Raw genomic sequence first — 21106 nt, 5'->3', positions numbered from 1 at the left:
TATTTTTATACATCTATATTATAAGAAATGTTTTTTTATGTATTTTAATATTTAATAAATAATAGTGATAGAATTACATTTACAAGTCAAGGGTTCCTAGATTTAATTTATAAGTTGTGATCGCATTTATACTTAAGTCTGTTATATTGATACTAATTTTTATTATTATATGAAATAAATAAGTCAATAAATAGGATAATTTGTTAATTATATTTACTATATGTTTATGTAAAATATTTTTTAAGCTTATGTTAAATTTATGAAAAATAAAACAAAGCACAAAAAAATCATAAATCTTTTAACGTTTATTTATCTAATTATTTTTTATTACAGTGATTTTATTTTGATATACTATTGAACACAATGATAAAACATACCATAGAGAAACACTATTATATATTTTTAATAAACAGACAGACCAGCTCTCCTTACGTCTTCTATTGAAAGTTGATTATCAAATTTATTGAAATTCCATTCAAATTCAATGAAACTAAAAGTACATATATATGAATATCAGGCGTATTGTCAATTACTTATTCAATTGATAAACAGACATATACACATTAGTAATAAATATATATATTATTTTGATATTTAATTATTTATAATAAAAATGGTATTTATCTGTTTATTTAATGAAAACCCTCAAACATATCAATGTAAACGAAATCCTTAAGACAGTAACGAATTCATATAAATAATTAAAACTAAAAGGATTGATTTGGCTTTTTTGTATGACATAATATAAGCAACATATCGTAATAAATAATAACAATCTCTCTATATGCTACTTTGTACAAGAGTTGGTTGTTAAATTTAACTTTACAACGATATACAATGACAATGAAGAACCATAATAATGGACGTAGATATTTATTTGCAAAATCTTATCTGAAATATCAGTAGAGATGTTTAATGTTTTATTAGAGATCACTCATTTGATATATTATCATTATTTTAATATTAAATATTGGTATAGATCAGAACGAAAAATACATCATGATTGGTATTTTAAAATAAATTAAAACAAACATGAAAAAATATTAGTTTGTACTCATTGATTTTGCAAGTTAGTGTAAGTTGTTAAATATGACATATTAGTTGCAATTATCTTTTAAATAAAATTATTAGAATGAGGTAATGATTAATTAATAGTAGATACAATAAGTGATTTTTAAAGTTGTTAACATGACTAAAGATGGACACATTCTAATACGTAGAAGCTTATGATATTTAATTCTAAGTAAATCTAACATACACGTACAATGTAAATAGAGAATTATATAAAATACGAGTTATAAATATATTTTTTTTACAAATATACTGAACTGTCATATTTACACTTAAAAAATGTCTTTCACAATCCTTACGCAGACCCTTGCTTCCGTTCTCTTTCCAACGCCTTCTTATGATTGTATCTCTTCCTTCCGATTACTATCACACCCAGCACTATAACTACAATCAATAAAACACCTAATCCGATCCAAACATATTGCAAGCCCGCAGTGTCAATCTCGTCGTTCTTCTCTTGATCTGACAAATCGCTAGAAGATGCGGCAGGATTGTTGCTATACTTAGGTATCAAAAAAGCATTCAGAGTTGTAGATTCTTCCTTTGCTTTCTCCGCAATCTTATTACGCTCTTCGTTGATATGTAACATTTTTTCAGTGGCGATATCCACCTCTTTTTGGATCTCAGCGTGATCTTCAATATCATCGTTTAGATCATCTCCAGTATTAGAATCTTCTTCGCCTAAATTTCTATCCTCATCTATTTTTTCGTCCTCCTCTTCTTCTTCATCGACAGTTTCTTTCATATTCATTTTAAAATCTGAATCATCATCTAAATATTCCGATAATGTAGTGTAATAGTCGAGCAAAGCTTCAGAACTTATTTCATGAATGTACGCCAGCTCACTGATGATAGCTGGCCATCTTTGATTGAATCCTCTCTCCATAATATTACTGAAATTAAATAAAAAAATATAATCACATGAAAACTCAAACAAGTTAAATTATATATATATATATATAACACACTCACTGTAATCTTTTAGAATTACTCTGCAACATCTCAAAATATGGTACTTCGTTATCGTTTTGTGTTAAAATTTCAAAAAGTTGATACTTCAATATGATGCCATAGAATTTTCTGAAAAATATATATATTATTGTAAATATATTAGTAATTTATAGTTGATTTTGATCAATTATCAACATAACTACTGGATTTTACTCTCTTTCTGACTGACAATGCAAAAAAATTGTGTATGACTTAAGAATGATCATTTGAACTCATTTAATATTCCAGCAGTGAGACTAGTCTCTTATTAAATAATTAGTCGAGAATGAATACTGAATAACAAAAAATACGTTAGACTGTGTAAAATAGTTCTAGAGTACCAATACAAAAATTGTGTTGATTTAATGAAAAGGGTGTCAGACAGTCTTGCATGTTATCTCCGAGTCTATTCAAAAATTATATTTGTCAAACCAAAATTTTGTAAGCGTTCCAATATGTCTTTTAGTTTAATACGTTGTATGTGCCGGTGTAAAAAGAAAGGCACTGGAGCTTCTACAGAGAAAAAATTGAGTGTATCACCCAAAATGCCTCACAACAGCTGATCATAACCTTCAAAACGAGAAGGAATAGTAAATTACATTATACAATAGAAAAAAATCAATTCATTAAGATTCATAGTATTTCAATAAATGACGTATTTTTCTAGTCAAATTCAAGGAAAAGGGGGGGGGGTGGCAAATGCCCCCAGCTGCTTCTCCAAAAACGTCCCTATGCCCTGGTACTTTTTTATGAGCCAGGACACCGCCCTGGCACTTTAATATTGCAACGGAATTTACTTTTCAATTATATTAAAAAATATTTTTATGGGGTCTTATTCTTAAAACTCGCGTTACTGTGACCAAAATGATCATTCATCAACAAGAAAACAAGACAATAGCGTAAAGGATGGGACCACACAAAAGCCCTCGTTACGACCAGAAAGAATCACATAAATAACACGTTAGTGTTCAAACTGTAAATATTTTCCGTCATTGGTCACGGTCACGGGAAACAATAAATCACTGGATATATAAGATTTCCGTTGCATAATGGATAATTTCCGTTGCATAATTTCCTTGGATAATGCCCATCAAGTAAATGTCACTTTCTAAAGGCATTTACTACATATTTCGCTGTTATAAGAAACGAGTACATCTATTGACTGGACGATCGCGGCATGATTGTGATTCGTCAGCAAGGTTTGCAGCCCTTAGTATTTAAGGCTTATCTCCAAGGAGGAGAAAGTTACTACATTTATCCATCGGAAACCACTGCCGCCACTAGTACTTGGGCCCTACGAGTCCAACCCAATGGGTGGCATCTAGCTTTTGAGGGCTGGATGAGCGAGATCCAACCCCCATAGTACTATGTTATTTTTAAGAGTCTCATTAGTATTTCTCTGGCAGTCACAAGCAGTCACTCAAAGACTCTGGCAGATACTCGAAGAGAACAGCAAACTCCCGCCGCCCGCAAACAACATACTGTCATGGACTTCACCATACAAGCATCGTAGCAGAGAAGGATCAACCTTTGCTATACACCCGCTGCCACGTCACCTACAAGATCTCTGAGGATCTTCCACCGACAACATCCCTGCGCCAGCTTCCCCATCACCGCTCAGAGAATAACGAACTCGGACAAAATAGTTTGTCGCAACATATGTATAAATAATATAATAAAACTAGATTCTACCTGCGTCTTACTGGCTGCGAAGTCACACCCCTAACAAAATCTTAAATATTGATATTAAATATTATCAAATATCGTAGGCGAATGGATATTACGAGAATGCAAAAAATATACATACAGCATTAAAACTGAAAAATTTTCGTTCTGACATTTGGCGATTACAATTGATTAGAAATGGAGTATGACAGTTACTCATTCGATGATGTATTTTTGCTGGTATGGAAATATTATTATTTATTTGTATAATGTATACATAAGAGATCGTAAAATATCACCATTTAAACGCGAAGCAAAGTAGTAAAACATATCTTAAACTGGTATTATTTTCGCCGTGGAAGAAAAAGACTTACAAAAAAGTCTTTTACTAGCGATATGAGAAAGCGTTTGCTGGTAACAAAAGAGGAATCTACCGATATCATATCAGAGTTCAGGATATTAAATTGCAATAATTGGCCATCAGATATACCCTCAGATTTTGGCGATAGTGAATTAGAATCACTATGCAGACGATTTTCAATTTCTTATTCCAAAACACTTGATGCGTTTAGAGATTACGTTGACAATAACGGATGGTGTATTCCACCAAATTTAAATTCACTAATAAAATGTTTAAAAACTGTGCCATGTAGTTCTGCAGAGTGAAAGAGGATTTAAGGCTTTGTCAAACAGAGAGCGAAGCGAAGGCGTGGTGAAAGCGAACCGAAGCGTGAGCAATACGAAGACGTCACACTAGACACGTGGACAAAGCGAAGCGAAGGCGTGGCGAAAGCGTGACGATATTTTATTTTTGACTGTTTTATTATTAAAAAATAAGAAAAAGGGCAAAGAATTTGGGTACACGACATAAATAAAACCCAGAAAGACTATGAAGAGTATCATAGGCTTTATAATTGAATCTTATGAAGACCGATTTTATACTTATTTTCGTATGTCTAACGAATAGTTTGTAAACAATCACAACCGGCACGCTTCGCCTTCGCTTCGCGTCTCGCGTTCGCTGTCTCTCTGTCGTCTTCCATACAAAGTCATATAATACTACTATCGCGCTCACGCTTCGCTTCGCTTTCGCGTTTCGCTTCGCCATGGGTTTGTCAAGGCGTTAGGTTCGCCGTGAAAACGCCTCGGAACGCTTCGCGTTCGCTTTCTGTGTGACGAGACTCGAAGGACTCGGTGTATTACAAAATAAAAATGCTTCGCTCTCTGTTTGGAAAGGCCTTTAGTTGTATAAATTTAATTATAACAGATACTCGATCCAGCTTATTAAACATGCTGCAAACCTAATGTTTATTAAACTCCACGGTGCACAAATTGCAATTTGGAACCCAAAACTTTATGTAAAAAAAATGGTTAAGAACACACCGAACAGCAGATGAAACACAGACACGCATTTGCAAAGTTCAAGATGTTGAAGAGGAGGCAGTATGGAAGTTTTTATGGAAAATAAAGAAACATATTTTCAAAGTATGAACATTTAAATAGTTTTTAATTTTTTTAAATTTATTTTTCATACACATTTAAAATACAAAAATAAAATATCTCGGGTAAAATTAAAATATAGGTTCTTTTTTATTTAGAAATTTTGGTATTGATATACGAAGAAAAGAAGAAAGCCTCGAGAGACTAAATAAAAATAAATAGATCAGGATAAAGAAATGTTAGGATGTTCCTTCTAGACTGCACTCAATTCAGGATTAAGAAACATAAAGATAGATGATAACGATCAAGTTGTGTAATACTCACCCAATATATGGTTTATTATATAATATGTTCGGATCTCCCAGATAGTCTTTCTTTGACGTTGAAACTAAGGAAATATTCTTTCTGTATTCACTCCAAGCATCTATTGTTTTTGTTCCTGGATTTTCAAGCACACTAAGTCTCCATTTATCAGCACTCAAATAGTAGGCAAGTCTATAATGTATAAATGTTTATTATATAGAATTATCTTAATATATTATTTAATATAGTCTAAAAATTTAATTAAATATATTTACCTCGGTAAGTCCCTCAATGCCATTAGAAGCTGTAATTCTATTTTAGTGTTTGTTTTATCCTTCTGAGAGAAGAAAAGTCCTTCTAAACTATTCTGGTGATACTCTGAAGCAATAAGTGGTCCTAATCCTGATATGCTTTCGTCGAGAGCTACAAATATTACAATAATTTAGACACAGTTTTTTTGAACTTCAATTTAAATGAATCATACCAGAATATCTGTTTGCTTCTTTCAGTATATAAGTGTTCAACATTTTCTGTGATTTTATCTGAGCGTGTTTAACGGACATTGCTGCCTCATAAGTGTTGAAAAATTCCGCAAAATTTATATCACTGCACGTGGAGACCCTCATGCCTTCTTGTTGGCAATCATTGATCAGCTTCAAGGGACATTGCTTGTTGAACTTCGAGTCTTTCCAAAACTTGTCGTAGATCGGACCCAATTCCATTTTAGATAGAGTGCTACTCGCTAGTTTAAAAGTATTGATTCCACCAATATTCTGAAATACATAACAAATTTTATAATATAAATAATTAATATAAATTTTAAATCGATAATAAACTGATAGTATTACATGATTTTCTAATTCTCCGTTTAATTTGTTATATACTTTTGGTTCTGTTACCAATTCAGCGATGTTTATCCAATCTTCTCCGTAAAGTGAACCTGAAATAAAACATAATTAAACACTAATCATAAAAATATATGTAACAAAAAAAAAAAATATGTATATTACCTAACCACTGAGAAGGAATTGTTTTATCCTCAGAATCTCCATGTATCATAGCAAGTTTTTTCTGTACATGTTTTTGCAATTTGGCATATAAAGGCGCAATTGAATCCCATAACTCGTTAGCTTTATAATATGCATCTTCGTATTCGACGAGCATTTCCCAATAATCTCTTACAGTGTCGAATCCGTTAGCTTTGGCGGCGTACTTTACTAAAGGCAGCATTTCAGTAGCGAATTTTCTTTCGTCCGGTAAGTGTGCCTCCCATGATTTCTTAGCAGTTGATAGCAGTTTATCATCCATAGAATCAGCCAACAATTTGCGATATTCTATTAACATAACATATTTACAATAGCATCATTGACTATGTATATATTTATATTTTATTTCATAATTACCGGCAAGGTTGCATTTTTTGTGTTGATCGTGTGAGCAAGATATTCTCTTCTCAGTTTCCATCTCGTATTCTGAAGTTTTAGCGAATGTGACCAACTATAAAAATATATTAATGATAATAATAATAAGCATTATAAATACAGATTATTAAGGAAATATATATTACTTTATTCCATTCATCGGTTTCAAGCAAAGTATCACCAGGCATAGTCAGTAGTTCTATTTTTCTTTTTATGAGTGTGTTTCCAGTTTGTGTGTTCTTAACTTCATTAGCTTGCAGTTTCACAAGATTGCTGAATGCTTTTTCAGCTTCCATCTAAAAAATAAAATAAATTAGACATCTGTTGGTCACAATTATATTTAATATAAAATTAAAATATTAGTTTAAAAAGCACCCATAGATGACTCTAATAATTATTTAGATAATAAATACATTCTAGAATAAAATTCTAAAAAAAGTCATTGACTTTTCAATATATTTGTTAAATGTTTAATAGTACTTTATTTGGTACTTGATAGTTAACACGGCGCCACGCTTTGTTACTCCCCACTGCGTTTCCCGTGCCGTTCAAACCAAAACCTAATCTATACAAATTCATCATTATACCGTTATTATATAAATTTAGGTTAAGTTTGGGTTTGAACAGCAAATGGACGTTTCGCATCTGTCAAATTGGATTTCATAGACATTTCAGAGCAGCATATAATTTCATTAGCACCTATCATTTAAATTATATTTTCGCTAGTAGAAATATATATCTACTGGTGAAAATGTATTTTGACTTCACTAGTGAAAATATAACTTTATTAAAAAATACACATTCATGTCATAAATTATATTTTCACTGGAAAAATATATATCAACTGTTGCAGAAGGAACGCTCGGTAACTAGCGTTCCCATTGCGACGGCGCCGGTACGATTTTATTGTTTTTGACTTCTGTGAAGTGATAATTGTTTTTTGCTCTCTCCTATTGGTCAGAATTCGATTTAGATATGCTTCATTTGATTCTCACATATTATAAGTTTTAATAATAACGCTAGATAACCAAGCGTTTTCACTGCGACGGAATGATTTTATTGCTTTTGACGTGGATTTTAAACAGGGACTGTATAAAAGCTCTTCAATGTCATTTAATGAAATGGAAATAGCAATCAATGATCACTGGTTAACTTTTGCCCTTTCCTGGAAAAAGCTGAAATGACGTCCCTGCAGATGCCATTCTATATAATACATATTTATGTTCGGAGCAGGAAATGATATATTTAAGTAAAAGAGGAAAAGCACATATGTATTTATTAGGATCTTTAAGAGTAATTATAAAAAAATGATTTAGATCCATATTCAATGTTTTATATTACTATTAACTGCTTCCCGCTCATGCCCGAATTAATTCAGATTTTTTTTTGTGAAAACTCAAACATCAGCAGATTTCAGTGAAATTTTTTGTAACGAGAAATTAAAATTATTAAAAATGTTTTTTTTTTGTTTTAATTAAAAAAAAACTAAAGAGTAAACGATTTTTGCAAAATTTTGTCTAGACTAAGAAGGTGTGAAGTATAGGTGACTATATTTTTCCTCTGGGTCCTGGAGTGCAACTGAGATTTTTTTTTAATGGATGCTATTAATTATAATACACATTTATGGCGAGGGAATGTTGTATTCAAATAGAGGTGAAGAGTGCTTAGGTTTTGAACAGGGTCCTTAAGAGTAACTATGCAAAACTTGATTTTGATTTACACCAAAATAACAAAAATGTATATGTTTGGTTCGAAAGATGGTTCATTCATTCACAATTTTTTTATTACAATATATACATTCATATAGTACATACAATATATAACTTACAGTAAATTTTTTTTTTAAATATAAACCTTAAAGCTTAAACAATAAGTAAATAAAGCATAAAGGAAGATGTGCTAATACTTATGATTGCAATATAAAAAGTATACTTTGATGACACATGAAAATTTGTTAATTAAAAAAAAATATTGCAAATTTAACACTCTGAAGATGAACAATATTTAGTAAACATAGTATTTTTTAAATTTAATTATTTTACATGTAAATGTTACATTTAAATAGAGTTGCCTCATACTAAAAAAATAAAATATTTTTATTTTGACAATATACACAAAAAGACCCACGCAACTGTTAGGTCTTTATTATATAAACAGATAAAAAAGCGTATTTCAATTCAAAGAAAGCTACTTAATGCTTATTTTATTTTCTGTGTACAATTATAAAAAAGGAAAAAATAAAAATAAACATTTTATTGTATAAAAATATATCCTAAATTAAATCTTAATATTTCTCCAATATATTTTTTATTTTCCATTTATATTGATTCATTAAGAGATGGTAAACATATTTATTGAATGCGGGTAAAAATATCATTATATTGATGGATAGCCATCGTCACATAACCGCGGGTGTTAGAACGATTATGACAATAGGGGTTGATATTGATAAGTAAGGGCTTAAAAATATAACACCAAATAAAATAGAGCAAATAGGGTCAATATATAAAAATAAAAAAGTTTCGATACAACTAACTAATTATACACAAATAATTTCTACGAAATCAGCGTTCACAACAACAACAAAATTAATTTTGACTAAAATATAATCAACTTTGAACTCGTCTCGCGTAAGTCGGTTAATTCACTCTGACAAATTAAATTACACGGAAGTGCCCTTAACAAAAGGCTTTTTGAAAAACCCGATGAAAAAGTATCGTAATAAATATTGTATATTTTATGGTGTGCATCGCGTTGTGTATTGTGTAATATAAATGAAGTTAATATAAGAAATGCTATGATGAAAATATTGAATATATGAAAACATTGCATTTTTATTTACAATCTCAGTTTATGGCTTTTCTCTTTCTTTCTCTTTCTCTCTGGAAAACATATGGCATATGGCATTTATTACTGCGCTTTGTGCAGAAGCGCATAAAGCAGAAACGACAAACCGATGGCAGTAGAGCGATACATTTTAATTAACTGACACTGACGGTATGAATATTTTTTAGGAATAGTCTAATTATTAATAGGACTATGATTACTATTTTTAAGCACTTATTATGTTTAACATTTATTCAAAATTATATGATTTTTTTGTAATGCTGATTTCGTAGCATCGCTATAACTTTTGAAGTAATTTCTTTAAATTCAAGATTTTTTCGATGGATGCAGAACAAGTCAATAAACACATTTAATTTATTAAGCAGATGTTTTATACCTTTACCATTCAGGAAATCATTTTTTTTCATTAAAATACGATATGTGGTGACAATTTAACTATTATTTTATAGTGGTACATTTATGTTTTTAAATTTTTGTCGTATCTGAGAGATCGAAATTCAAAATTAATATTTAATTATAATTCCGATTGATAATCACAGCTTATGTTTTTCTAGATTTTCCTATTCTCACGGATAAATATTGTAATGATTAATTAAAATCAAAGTCATATATATTTGGTTTAAAAAATCTCTAATAATGAGCTACTAAATCATGTTTGTATTTATTAAAATAAAATGAAAATATTATATATGAAATAAATATAAAAATAAATCAATTTTTGAGGCTAATTATACTAAAATATTGAAGGCATTAGTGTAAATGAAAAAATCTATATATCATCTTTGACAATATTTTTACAATGACGCGTATTTCAGTTATCGGCTTGTAAGGAAATAATATAATGTAATCAGTAACGTCTCAGACTAGTAAATCTGAGGTTGCGGGTTCGATACCCGGCAGCGGCACTTGCACTTTTATTTATAAAAAAAAATGCGCTATTATAAATAAAAAAAACGGCCCTAGCTGCAGTGACATCTATTGGTTATAAATAATATTATAATGCCTGCACTACACTCTCTGGAAGTTGTCCGAAGCAAAGTAACAACTGAAGTCGGCCGAGATCTACGACTTCGAGTAAGCGCCCTCACTGTCGCGGATTTCATATGCCCGCGTGCTTCGCGGCGTGAATGACGTCCGGACGGCGACTTCTGTCACGTACAGCCGGCATATTTGCGCGCGATCGAAAAATGTGCCAAATATTCGCAATTTTTAAATTGTCATATTATTCAAATTACGCTACTGATAATTATAAAAGTGTGTGTGGGCACTCACCAATACAATATCAATTAAAACTTTTCGGTCGTAAATATTCAATTTACACAAAATCTTTGTCGGCTTTTGCAAAATGTCATAAGGCATAAAAATGATACTTCAGAATACGAACACCACATGTGTGACTATCCTAGAATTTGTCGCCATCAATTCTAAATATGAATTAGTTATGGTGTAACATTTATGTATATAAACCGATTTAGGAAAATACATAAGGATATTCGAAACGATTTTTTTTAAACAAAATCAAGTACCACTAATTATTTTTTAATTATTTAATTTTATATGAAAAAAATATAATAACGATATCTGTAAGAAGAATATACTATCAAAAATATAATTAATCCCTTTTGGTGCCCTAAAATATTTAGAGTTGTTGAAGTCTCCGATAAGCATGTGGTATTATAACTTGACCACGTGACCACGATGCAGCGCTCGACATGCGTGTTGACCATAGAAATTGAGCCGAGTTACTCGTTCTATATCTATTTGCGAAGCACCATATCATTATATCTCTCACTCTCGTCACTTTACACGCGAGAGAGCGAAAGGGGAAGTATCTCACCGCTCGCGCTCGAAAGAGCAGCTTCTGACTCGGAAAATGCCGAGCTACCGAGTTAGTTACCGAGAAAGTTACCGAGCGTTCCCACTGCGACGGCACCGACGCGATTTTATTGCTTTTGACGTGAATTTTTGACTTCTGAGAAGTGATAATTGTTTTTACGCTCTCATATTGACCAAAATTCGGTTTGAATTCACTTTGACCAATACTCTCATATCAATTAAATTTGAAATAAATAAATCTCTTATATAAATTTTGTTTAATTTTTTATGCGCTTCGTGGCATAGAAAAAGCTGCTTTAAAATTAATTTAAATGATATTTGAATATCATTTTTTTAGTAAAATGCTTGACAAGAAGTGAGTTCTGGCATTTTTTTTGTTTAAAAAAAAGCCCTGCTTGTTTGTATTCATTATATCCGATTGACTTACTCAGTTGGTACAGATTTACGCCGTCAAGTTATAACGGAATATTTATTCAAAATAAATAAAATAAGCGAGAGTAATTTATTTTGTTAAGAAAACATAGAATATTATTTATGCTATTTTAAAAATATTTTTACGTTCCGTCAGTTTTTTGGAAGATTAAAATAAAGCTAAGCAACAATAAAAATATGACGAAATGTAGAAATGCTTTTTTACCCTTTTTATAATATATCATAAAGCGCACCTAATAGTTTGTATATCTAATTGAAACAAATAAATAATAAATATTTTTGAAAAAATCAGTACAAAGCAAAAATAAAGTTGAGCCTCCAGTACCCACACTACAATAAGCTGCGGTACCTCGCGATAGTAAGAGACCGACAGTTAGTTATAATTATCTATATTATAGTTTAAGCCTATTTTTCAGTACGAATATAATATATACGATATTATACTTAAACGCTAAAATATATACGATATTATACTTTAACGCTAAAATATTAAATTAGTATTCTTAATTAAAACGCAAAATAGTAAAAAAAATGCTCATTTTTATTATAACACAAAACATTTTTGTTATCATATTAGACGGATTTTTTGGATCGTTCTGATAAACCTGTAAGTTTTTTTCTAACATAAGCTCATAAATCACATTGTTAAGATCGTAAAAACCTAATAAAAATTCACGTAAAAAAAATATTTAGACATTTTTATATTTCGATACCAATTTACTGCCATACCGCAGAGCGATGCTAGGGTCAAGCTATTTATTGAGAAGAATACATAGATAAGTAACGAAACTATAGTTTAACGGCGTTTTTATAACCGACAGATGTTTCTAGTTAGTTGCGTTTATTAATACCTATATACCCATATGGTATATAAATTAAATAAAATTAATTGAATTAATTTAAAGCTATTGTATGTAATTAAAAGCATTTCAATTCGAAGTATGTTCACGTATTCACAATTAAATTTATTGTCAACTTTTCAGTGTGGGTTTGTAGATCATTAATTACTGGGAAATGTAGATTACAATTTCAATTAAAAAACCATCAAGTACGTTGTATGCGATAAATCAATACAACGATATAAACAGAAGGCGTATTATACCGCAGAAATGTAATAAAATACAGTTAAGTAAATACAATACAATATTATATTTTATTTATATGAGACACATATTTGATATAATATATATATATTTTATTATTCATATCACTCACTGTCAGTAGCGCAATTCTCTCGCAGAAAACTATTACTAATTATGCAAATCCAAACTTACAGCCAATGAATATTTACACAAGGATTGCGAAAGAGCCGAAATACTTAAACCTACTTTGAATTTAACACTTGTACCTATTTTGCTCGCTCATTGTATTCAAATAAGTGTTAGCGCTTAGGACACTTCATAACAAACAATACATGCAATGCATAATATAATAAATATTTAATATTATATAGGGTGCTTAAAAATAAATGTTCTTATATGGCAATATTAATTAAAAAAATATTTATATTATAAGCTCTAGATTGATAATGCTAATTTAAACTGCCGAGACAGTCGTCTTGATTTCGCTATTGTGTTGTCCGGAACTATGATAACAAAACAGACAAGAGACGAAGAGAACTCAGGGTGGAAATGGAGTGGCGGTTGCTGTAAATGATTAATAAGTAAGTGGGTCAGGGAAAATATAATTCCCTGTATAATGCATTGTGATTTATGCTAAGAGCATTCGTAAGAAATATTAAAAGTATTTTTCCATTAAGCTTGAAGAGAATGAATTTGATCCATAATATGAACACATAAAAAGCTATTTAATATTACTTTAAATTTTAAATAACTAATAATAACTGTTTTCAATTACATTAGGATACATATAAAATGAGATATTAAATCTTGATATTATGTTATCAAACTTTCGAAGAATGTACAGTAAGGGCTTGAGTTAATAATTTGAAAGTTTGTGATGCATAAACCTCGGAGATGCTTTAATGAAACATATTCGAAAGACATTATGCAGTCAAAACTTTCGCAAGGTTGAGTATTAAATTAATTCAGACAATGTTTGGAAATATATATCAATCTTTCAGATTTCTATGTGGTACTGTTTATTAGGTTTACATATTACTTAAATATTTTCTATATTACCAATAGATGGCAAAGTAAATTTTACTAAATCTCGTTAAGAAAATTGTACTTGAAATGCCATTATAAGATATTACAAGAATAAATAAAAATAATGTGCAAGCGATATTATTTTCCATCACGATTTTTCTTTCAACACTTAAAAAAAGCACGGGAAATTTATTTTAAAATTTATTTAAAAAAAAATGTATATAAAAATAAAAACGGCATTAAATAGTGAAAGTTAAGTGTTGCTTAAAAATGTTTAAACAGATTTTTCAGCGTTGTTGCAGTGTTCGCTAAAAATGTTTTTCTGCATCAACGGTCATTGTATATTTATAAAAAAACGTACGTTTTTAACTAATAAAAGTTTGATAATGTTAAATATTTAGTCAATAATTATTTATATAAAATAAATACATATTTTCGTGATTTTTTGATAATTATAAATTTGTGTATTTTGTGAATGTTAATTATTTTATAATAAAGTTATAATTATATTTATTATCATTTAACTAATTTGTTAGTGTACATTAAGAAGTGATTTAATTTTATGTATTTTTTCATAATTATTTCTGTTGTTATTTATTTATTACTATTTTATATTGAATTTATAGTAAATTATAGAAGAATTCTCAATATTTTATTGCTTTTATTTATTTAACTACTTTTTTGTATTAGTATATTTTAATCTATTATTAAAATTTGTTAATTTATTTAACATATTTATTCGGCCTTTTTATTTTTTTTAAAATCAATTCAATGGTATTATTTTCTATAAAAATCATTTACAATTTACATACTATATACATATAATATTATCTGGGATACCTCAAAACAGTAAAAAATCGACCGCCGTACATGTACGGCGATACTCCTCAAAGGGTTAAAACTAATATTAACCAGAAATGAATTTTACATTACAATTAAAAAATTAGTAAAAATTAACGTTTTAATTATATAATTAATTATATAAAAATCATAAATAATGATCTCAAAAAAATAGAAAAATATTTAAAATCTATATGGGATTCGAACCCAGATCCTTTCAGGTATTCACCGACTTTTATTTGCCTATCGTGCTGGTCGTATAATGATTTCTTAATTTAAAATAAATACTAATAACAGCAAATTAATTTTATATAAATGTTATTTATGTTTATGTTATAGTATACATAGTATAGAATATATAAAAAATATAAATTGATAAGAAAATAACATACATAATAAAAAAAATAAGAAACATTAGAATATAAGAGTATTGAAGCCAAACCAAATAATTTTTGAGAACCACTAATATTTATATTAAACATAGTTTATATACATTATTTGCTCTTATAGACACTAAGCTATCAGATCAAAAGCCTCGATTATATACCTTTGTCTTGTCTAATCTAAGACGTCCCTCGACATCTTGCTATCTGACCATTAAAACTTTTTGTCATTGAGTAATCACCCAAGAGATTATCATTTCAAACTTGAGTTAGTGACATATAAAATATTTTATCGGTATACTTACGTGTTCAGCAAAAGCTTTCGGTTTCTGTTCCAGCACTGCCCATTCTTTCATTGCACTACCGTTACACACGTCTTCATACTCTAATTCTAAAAAGTCTAGAATTGACAACAATTCACTATCGTCGCTGCTGTCAGAGGATACTCTTCCAAGGACAGTAAAAAATGCCAGGCAGAGGACGGCCCAAACGCAGAAGCGGTGGGAAGCCATTTTTTCACTATCTGAAAAAAAATAAAATGTTACAAACATAGTCTATTTTTCAAGTTAAGAAATCACAGTCAGTAGGGGGACGTTATTCATGAGTGAGAAATATATGGCAATATTCAAGTTACACTACTATAATTTACATTGCAAGTGAATCTAACTGAACACAATTTAAATATAGTAACTAAGCTTAATGCTAACATTAGCAGCTTTATTTCTTCATACAGATAAATTTAATTTTGGGAGTTGCATCTAAAGACGACTTTATTCATCTAAAAACAATTAATGAACCAATATATGTTAAAAATCAAGAATTGTGATATAATGGCATTATTGAATTACAAGTAAAAATATTCATTTGCAAAAGAAAAAAAGTTTTAGCACTTAGTTAATTAAATTCATGCTCAAATTATCAGATTTTTCTAGTGTTTTTAATTAGCAGAGAATTTAAAAAAGCATTTTCACTATCTTTAATGAATATTAAGCCAGTATTTGAGATATTGGTACATCAGAAATGTCATTCTTTGATATTCCTATTAGTTCTGTCTTTCTTTACGTTGGTTTGCTGGCCAAAAAGATTAAGAATCTTGATGGCAAATGATAGTAACTATCTGTGAATGATTTTTTTATGATATTTATGAATTATTGATAATTTTTTTAATAACATATAAATTTATCAGTTATTGATTATTTTTATTAGCGCAAATTTATAAGAAACAGAACGTTAAGAACCATCGTAAGTGCGTTATATGAAACATAATAAAAATCACCGTGAAAGACTCAGTTAATTTTATGGGCCACAACGAATGCTGCGGAAAACATGCGTAAACATTTTCCAAATACCAAACGATGTTGATAGATTTATACTATTACCACTGCCAACAAACAAAGCCGAATGTGTGTATACCTTTGATGTATTGCTACGCTATATTTTTATTTTGTACTGGCTGTACAAAAAAGGCAATCGTTTGGAAAATTAAGGTAACAATATATGCAATTTATAAATTACATTGCAAGGTGTAAAACCATTTTAATGAAAATCTATAGGTAGATAAATTAAACTTACATTTTAATTGACGTTATATTGTGAACTATTCTTGTCACAAAAAAATAAAACAGTCACGTCTACTATACTGTCACATAATATTTCACAAAAACTAACATCAATATGAATACGATTTACTTGTTAAAACTTAAATGCTGCTAACATATTGGTATTCTGAGATACTCACTGGTAATACAATAAATCTGTTTTATTATAACATACATTATCAGTCGTGCGATCGATTTTCAGAAGAACGATAAAAAGTAATTAGTTAGAAATATATGTATATTATAATATATATGTATTAAAAAAATATGTTTTATGTTAATAGTCAATTTATGAATGTATAAAATACTATCTGATTTTATAAAATACAACAATAATTTTGGGCAAATCATTATTATTTATTATTTTAATTGTATACATGAATAAAGAAAAGTTTTGATTGGTTTATAATGGTTATATTCACTTTTAGTTATTTTTAAAATTAAAGAAAATAAATATAAAGAACTCTTTACGTAATACATAACTAATGTGAACTTTAGACTGACTGACCCTGATTTTATTATTTTTATTCTGTTACAAAATTATGTTTTTAATTTATATGTCATAAAACAGTTTTAAATAAACGATGTCTTTGATTAATAAATCTTTAAAAACTTGTGAGTATGTTTTGTATATTATTTTTAATTTTACTTAATAAATACATATAGAAACTATTTTTTATTTATTTATTATAATATTATATATCCATCTTGTGTTACTTATATACAAAGCATGTGTTCCCGGCCATGAAAATATCGTTAGAAAAATTCTACGTAAAATTATTGGCAATCAAACCAAGGAACACCTGAGCAGCTTATAAAGTCCCGGTTTGACCTCGCTCTCCTTCTTTGACATTTTCTTTTATTATGCGTCATTTCTGTATTTTGTAAGTCCTAATTTATATATTCTTAAATACTCCCTTTGTTGATTATCTAGTTTTATTTGGTAGATTAAACAGGCGAGTCTTTTTAATCTACTTAAAAGATTTTGAAGCCTCAAAAATGTTTTGACATTATTTCTATTTTAATTTTAACCAGCTTAGCCACCGTAAAAAATATGCACATGTTAATAAACAAAAATGTATTCCTCGGCCGAAAGACGGTAACCCATTTCTGGTTTTATTTCTGAATCCTCTTAGGTACACACACCGGAGACTTGAACCCAGCGATGGCCTGTGGCCAAAGTTTCTATCCGAAAATATCGCACCAACAGATGTTAGAGAGCTAAAGCGCTTTTCTACAAGAGGAAAAACTTTTCACTAGCCGAGTAAAATTACCGATCTTTTATATACTATGTGCGTATTCGGATATCGAAACCGTAACTACTATTGTAAATTTGCAAAGTTTTGCCAAATAGACCGCAAATATGTTATAGCGGGTTTTATACACAAAACTTTTTGACTTTCCATTATACGCCTAATGGTTTTGTATAAGGTAAAAAAATAAGGTTTTGTCAGAAGGAAAAAAATGCTGAACAGTCGTAAAAGTTATATATCTGTCCAACGGTCGTAGACAAGGTTGTGAGGATATTAATGTTGGAATGGACAGAAATTAGGATTGGACGTGTGCCAGAATATGATATGAAGATCAAGGGCGTGTGAAGTAATGTAATGTCATCAACAACTACGTTTGATGTAGATATTAAAATCGGCTAAAAAATAGTTATATAGTAAAGAAAGAGCTACAACATGTAAATAAAAATCTGAAATGTATAAATATTTTATATTAAATTATAATATTATCTATAATATAACTTCACAACATACTATTGTTTGTATGTATTACTTAAAACTTCTTAAGCCACTGTGCTACAATCAAACAATAACCCATTATATTTGTGAAAGCATGGAATTCGGATAAGTACATATAATTACGTCAAAAATAATAAAAACATATGGTACTTTATAATGCCTGCACTACGCTCTCTCGAAGTTGGCCAAGGTTGGCCAAGGACGGAGAATATAGTGGGTTACTTCGGTCGAGTTCGGTTCTGCCCGCTCTAAAATCTCTCGGAAGTTGTCCGAGGTTACCGAGAATGGAGGTAATTCAGTCGACTTGGCCATCTTCGAGCGCTTCCGAACATTGTCGGCATATTTCCGAGTCGAAGGGACCGAAGTCGGAGTTGCTCTTTCGAGCGCGAGCGGTGAGATACTGCGTGTTAAGTGACGATAGTGAGAGAGATAATGATATGGTGCTTCGCACACTGAGATAGAACGAGTAGCTCGGTTCAATTTTAGTATGCGCGTAAGCATCCTATGGTCAACACGCATGTCGAGCGCTGCATCGTGGTCATGTGGTCAAGTTATAATACCACATGCTTATTGGGGACTTCACTGACATCTTTAAATATTTTAGGGCACCAAAAGGAATTAATTATATTTTTGATAGTATATTATTCTAACATATATCGTTATTATATTTTTTTTCATATAAAATTAAATAATTAAAAAATAATTAGTGGTACATGATTTAAAAAAAAATCGTTTGAATATCTGTATGTGTTTTTCTAGATAAATGTCACACTATAACAAATTCTTATTTAGAATCGATGGCGACAAATTCTAAGATAGTCACAGATGTGGTGTTCGTATTCTGAAGTATCATTTTTATGCCTTATGGCATTTTGCAAAAGCCGACAAAGATTTTGCGTAAATTGAATATTTACGACCGAAAAGTTTTCACTGATATTGTATTGTTGAGTGCCCACACAAACTTTTATAATTATCAGTAGTGTAATTTTAATAACATGACAATTTAATAATTGCGATTATTTAGCACATTTTTCGATCGCGCGTAAATATGCCGGCTGTACGTGACAGAAGCCGCCGTCCGGACGTCATTCATGGCCTATGAAATTTGCGACAGTGTGGTCGCTTACTCGAAGCCGTAGGTCTCGGCCGACTTCAGTTGTAACATCGGTTCGGACAACTTCCAGAGAGTGTAGTGCAAGCATAACATACTAGAAAATATTATAAATAATAGAGGAAAACTAACGATTTGCCACCAGCGCATATGTTATCATATCATTGTGGTAAAAATACAATCAAATTTATTAAAACATTTCTCTATGTTAGCATATGTTACAAAAAAATGCGATTAAAATTCAAAACATATAGTTCTGCAAATTATTAGCAGTGTTACATATAGTTAGAATAGTCGCTGTAATAACTTAAAATTTTCGCCGCATATGCATTATTTTTTCGTTTTTTTTTTTGGTAGTATAAATGTAAGCTCCATTAAAATTCATCGACGAATAAATGTTCACTATGGTATGATACGTCAAGTGCATTAAAAATACGAAACAGCGTAAGTAGAAATTTTATGCAATGATGCGTGAAAAAATTTACATAAAGTGACGAAGCGCTCTTTTATTCATTGTGTACGTAGTTGAGAGGTTAAAGTTGTTAAAATTGTATGTAGCAAAATAAATTTTATGCATAGCCAAAGTGAATCAAAAAGTTAATGAAATTCATTAAATATATAAAGTTTAGTATGGTGATGTATGCCTGTCACTCCACCAAGTATACGAGTGGACTAGAAAAATCTAAAACAGTGTGATTTTTTTAGCACTCTTCTCAATAAAGCAGTCTTAGGTATTGTGAAAAAAAATCGCAAAGTAACAGTGTACGAAATACATTACTTTTAAATATGACCACGTGGTCTATAACATTCTGCAGTTCCTCAATGTGTCAGAATTAAAAGAACAATGTAATAGTATTGCTTGTTACTTTTGAGATAGAAATTGGTGGCTTTTTAGGATCAATTGTTTCACCACTTTCATCCGGGAAAGCGGCTTTTTTGGGATTAAAAAATGGTGATTTTGGAATATTATATGCGCAGATATTATTAAGAAGAATCTTTGAAATGCAATATAATTAAAATTTCCTGAGATTTTGTGTATAGATTATTTTGTAGCAGCATAATAAAAGTTGCGTTAAAATACTCTTTTTACGCTTATAACAATATCTATTCTTTAAGCGTCTTAAAACACCTCCTGTAATCGTGATTTTTACATATTTAGACGGCAAAAAATGAAATAAAATAAGTTCAGGTTTATTAAAGAGTTGCAGCAACCGGTGCACGCGTATGCATATTTTGGAAATATTTTTTTAGGAATATTCATGTACTTTCTTAGCGCTAAGAAACGTCATGGAGACTACTTAGATCTTATTTGG

General features: G+C 29.8%; 1 protein-coding gene across 2 annotated transcripts in view; it reads right to left on the bottom strand.

Annotated features, from left to right (window-relative positions):
- Positions 1-281: 281 nt before the first annotated feature.
- Positions 282-21106, bottom strand: part of LOC148234810 (angiotensin-converting enzyme-like) — a 179109-nt gene continuing 158284 nt past the window's right edge. For both annotated transcript variants that reach the window (XM_088185990.1, XM_088185989.1), the window contains 10 exons: positions 15642-15859; positions 7037-7186; positions 6873-6966; positions 6480-6803; positions 6318-6409; positions 5954-6242; positions 5745-5892; positions 5491-5661; positions 2044-2151; positions 282-1964 (listed from right to left, as the gene is read on the bottom strand). In XM_088185990.1, the coding sequence (XP_088042116.1) occupies positions 1367-1964; positions 2044-2151; positions 5491-5661; positions 5745-5892; positions 5954-6242; positions 6318-6409; positions 6480-6803; positions 6873-6966; positions 7037-7186; positions 15642-15848 (2181 nt within the window). In that variant the 5' untranslated portion in view covers positions 15849-15859 and the 3' untranslated portion in view covers positions 282-1366. The remainder of the gene's footprint in view (positions 1965-2043; positions 2152-5490; positions 5662-5744; positions 5893-5953; positions 6243-6317; positions 6410-6479; positions 6804-6872; positions 6967-7036; positions 7187-15641; positions 15860-21106) is intronic.

The sequence above is a fragment of the Plectrocnemia conspersa genome, unplaced genomic scaffold (assembly GCF_051122295.1).
Source record: "Plectrocnemia conspersa isolate PC_06_02 unplaced genomic scaffold, ASM5112229v1 ptg000005l, whole genome shotgun sequence".
Taxonomy (NCBI): domain Eukaryota; kingdom Metazoa; phylum Arthropoda; class Insecta; order Trichoptera; family Polycentropodidae; genus Plectrocnemia; species Plectrocnemia conspersa.
Note: the sequence above shows the minus strand (reverse complement) of the source record. Positions and strands in the feature narration are given on the sequence as shown.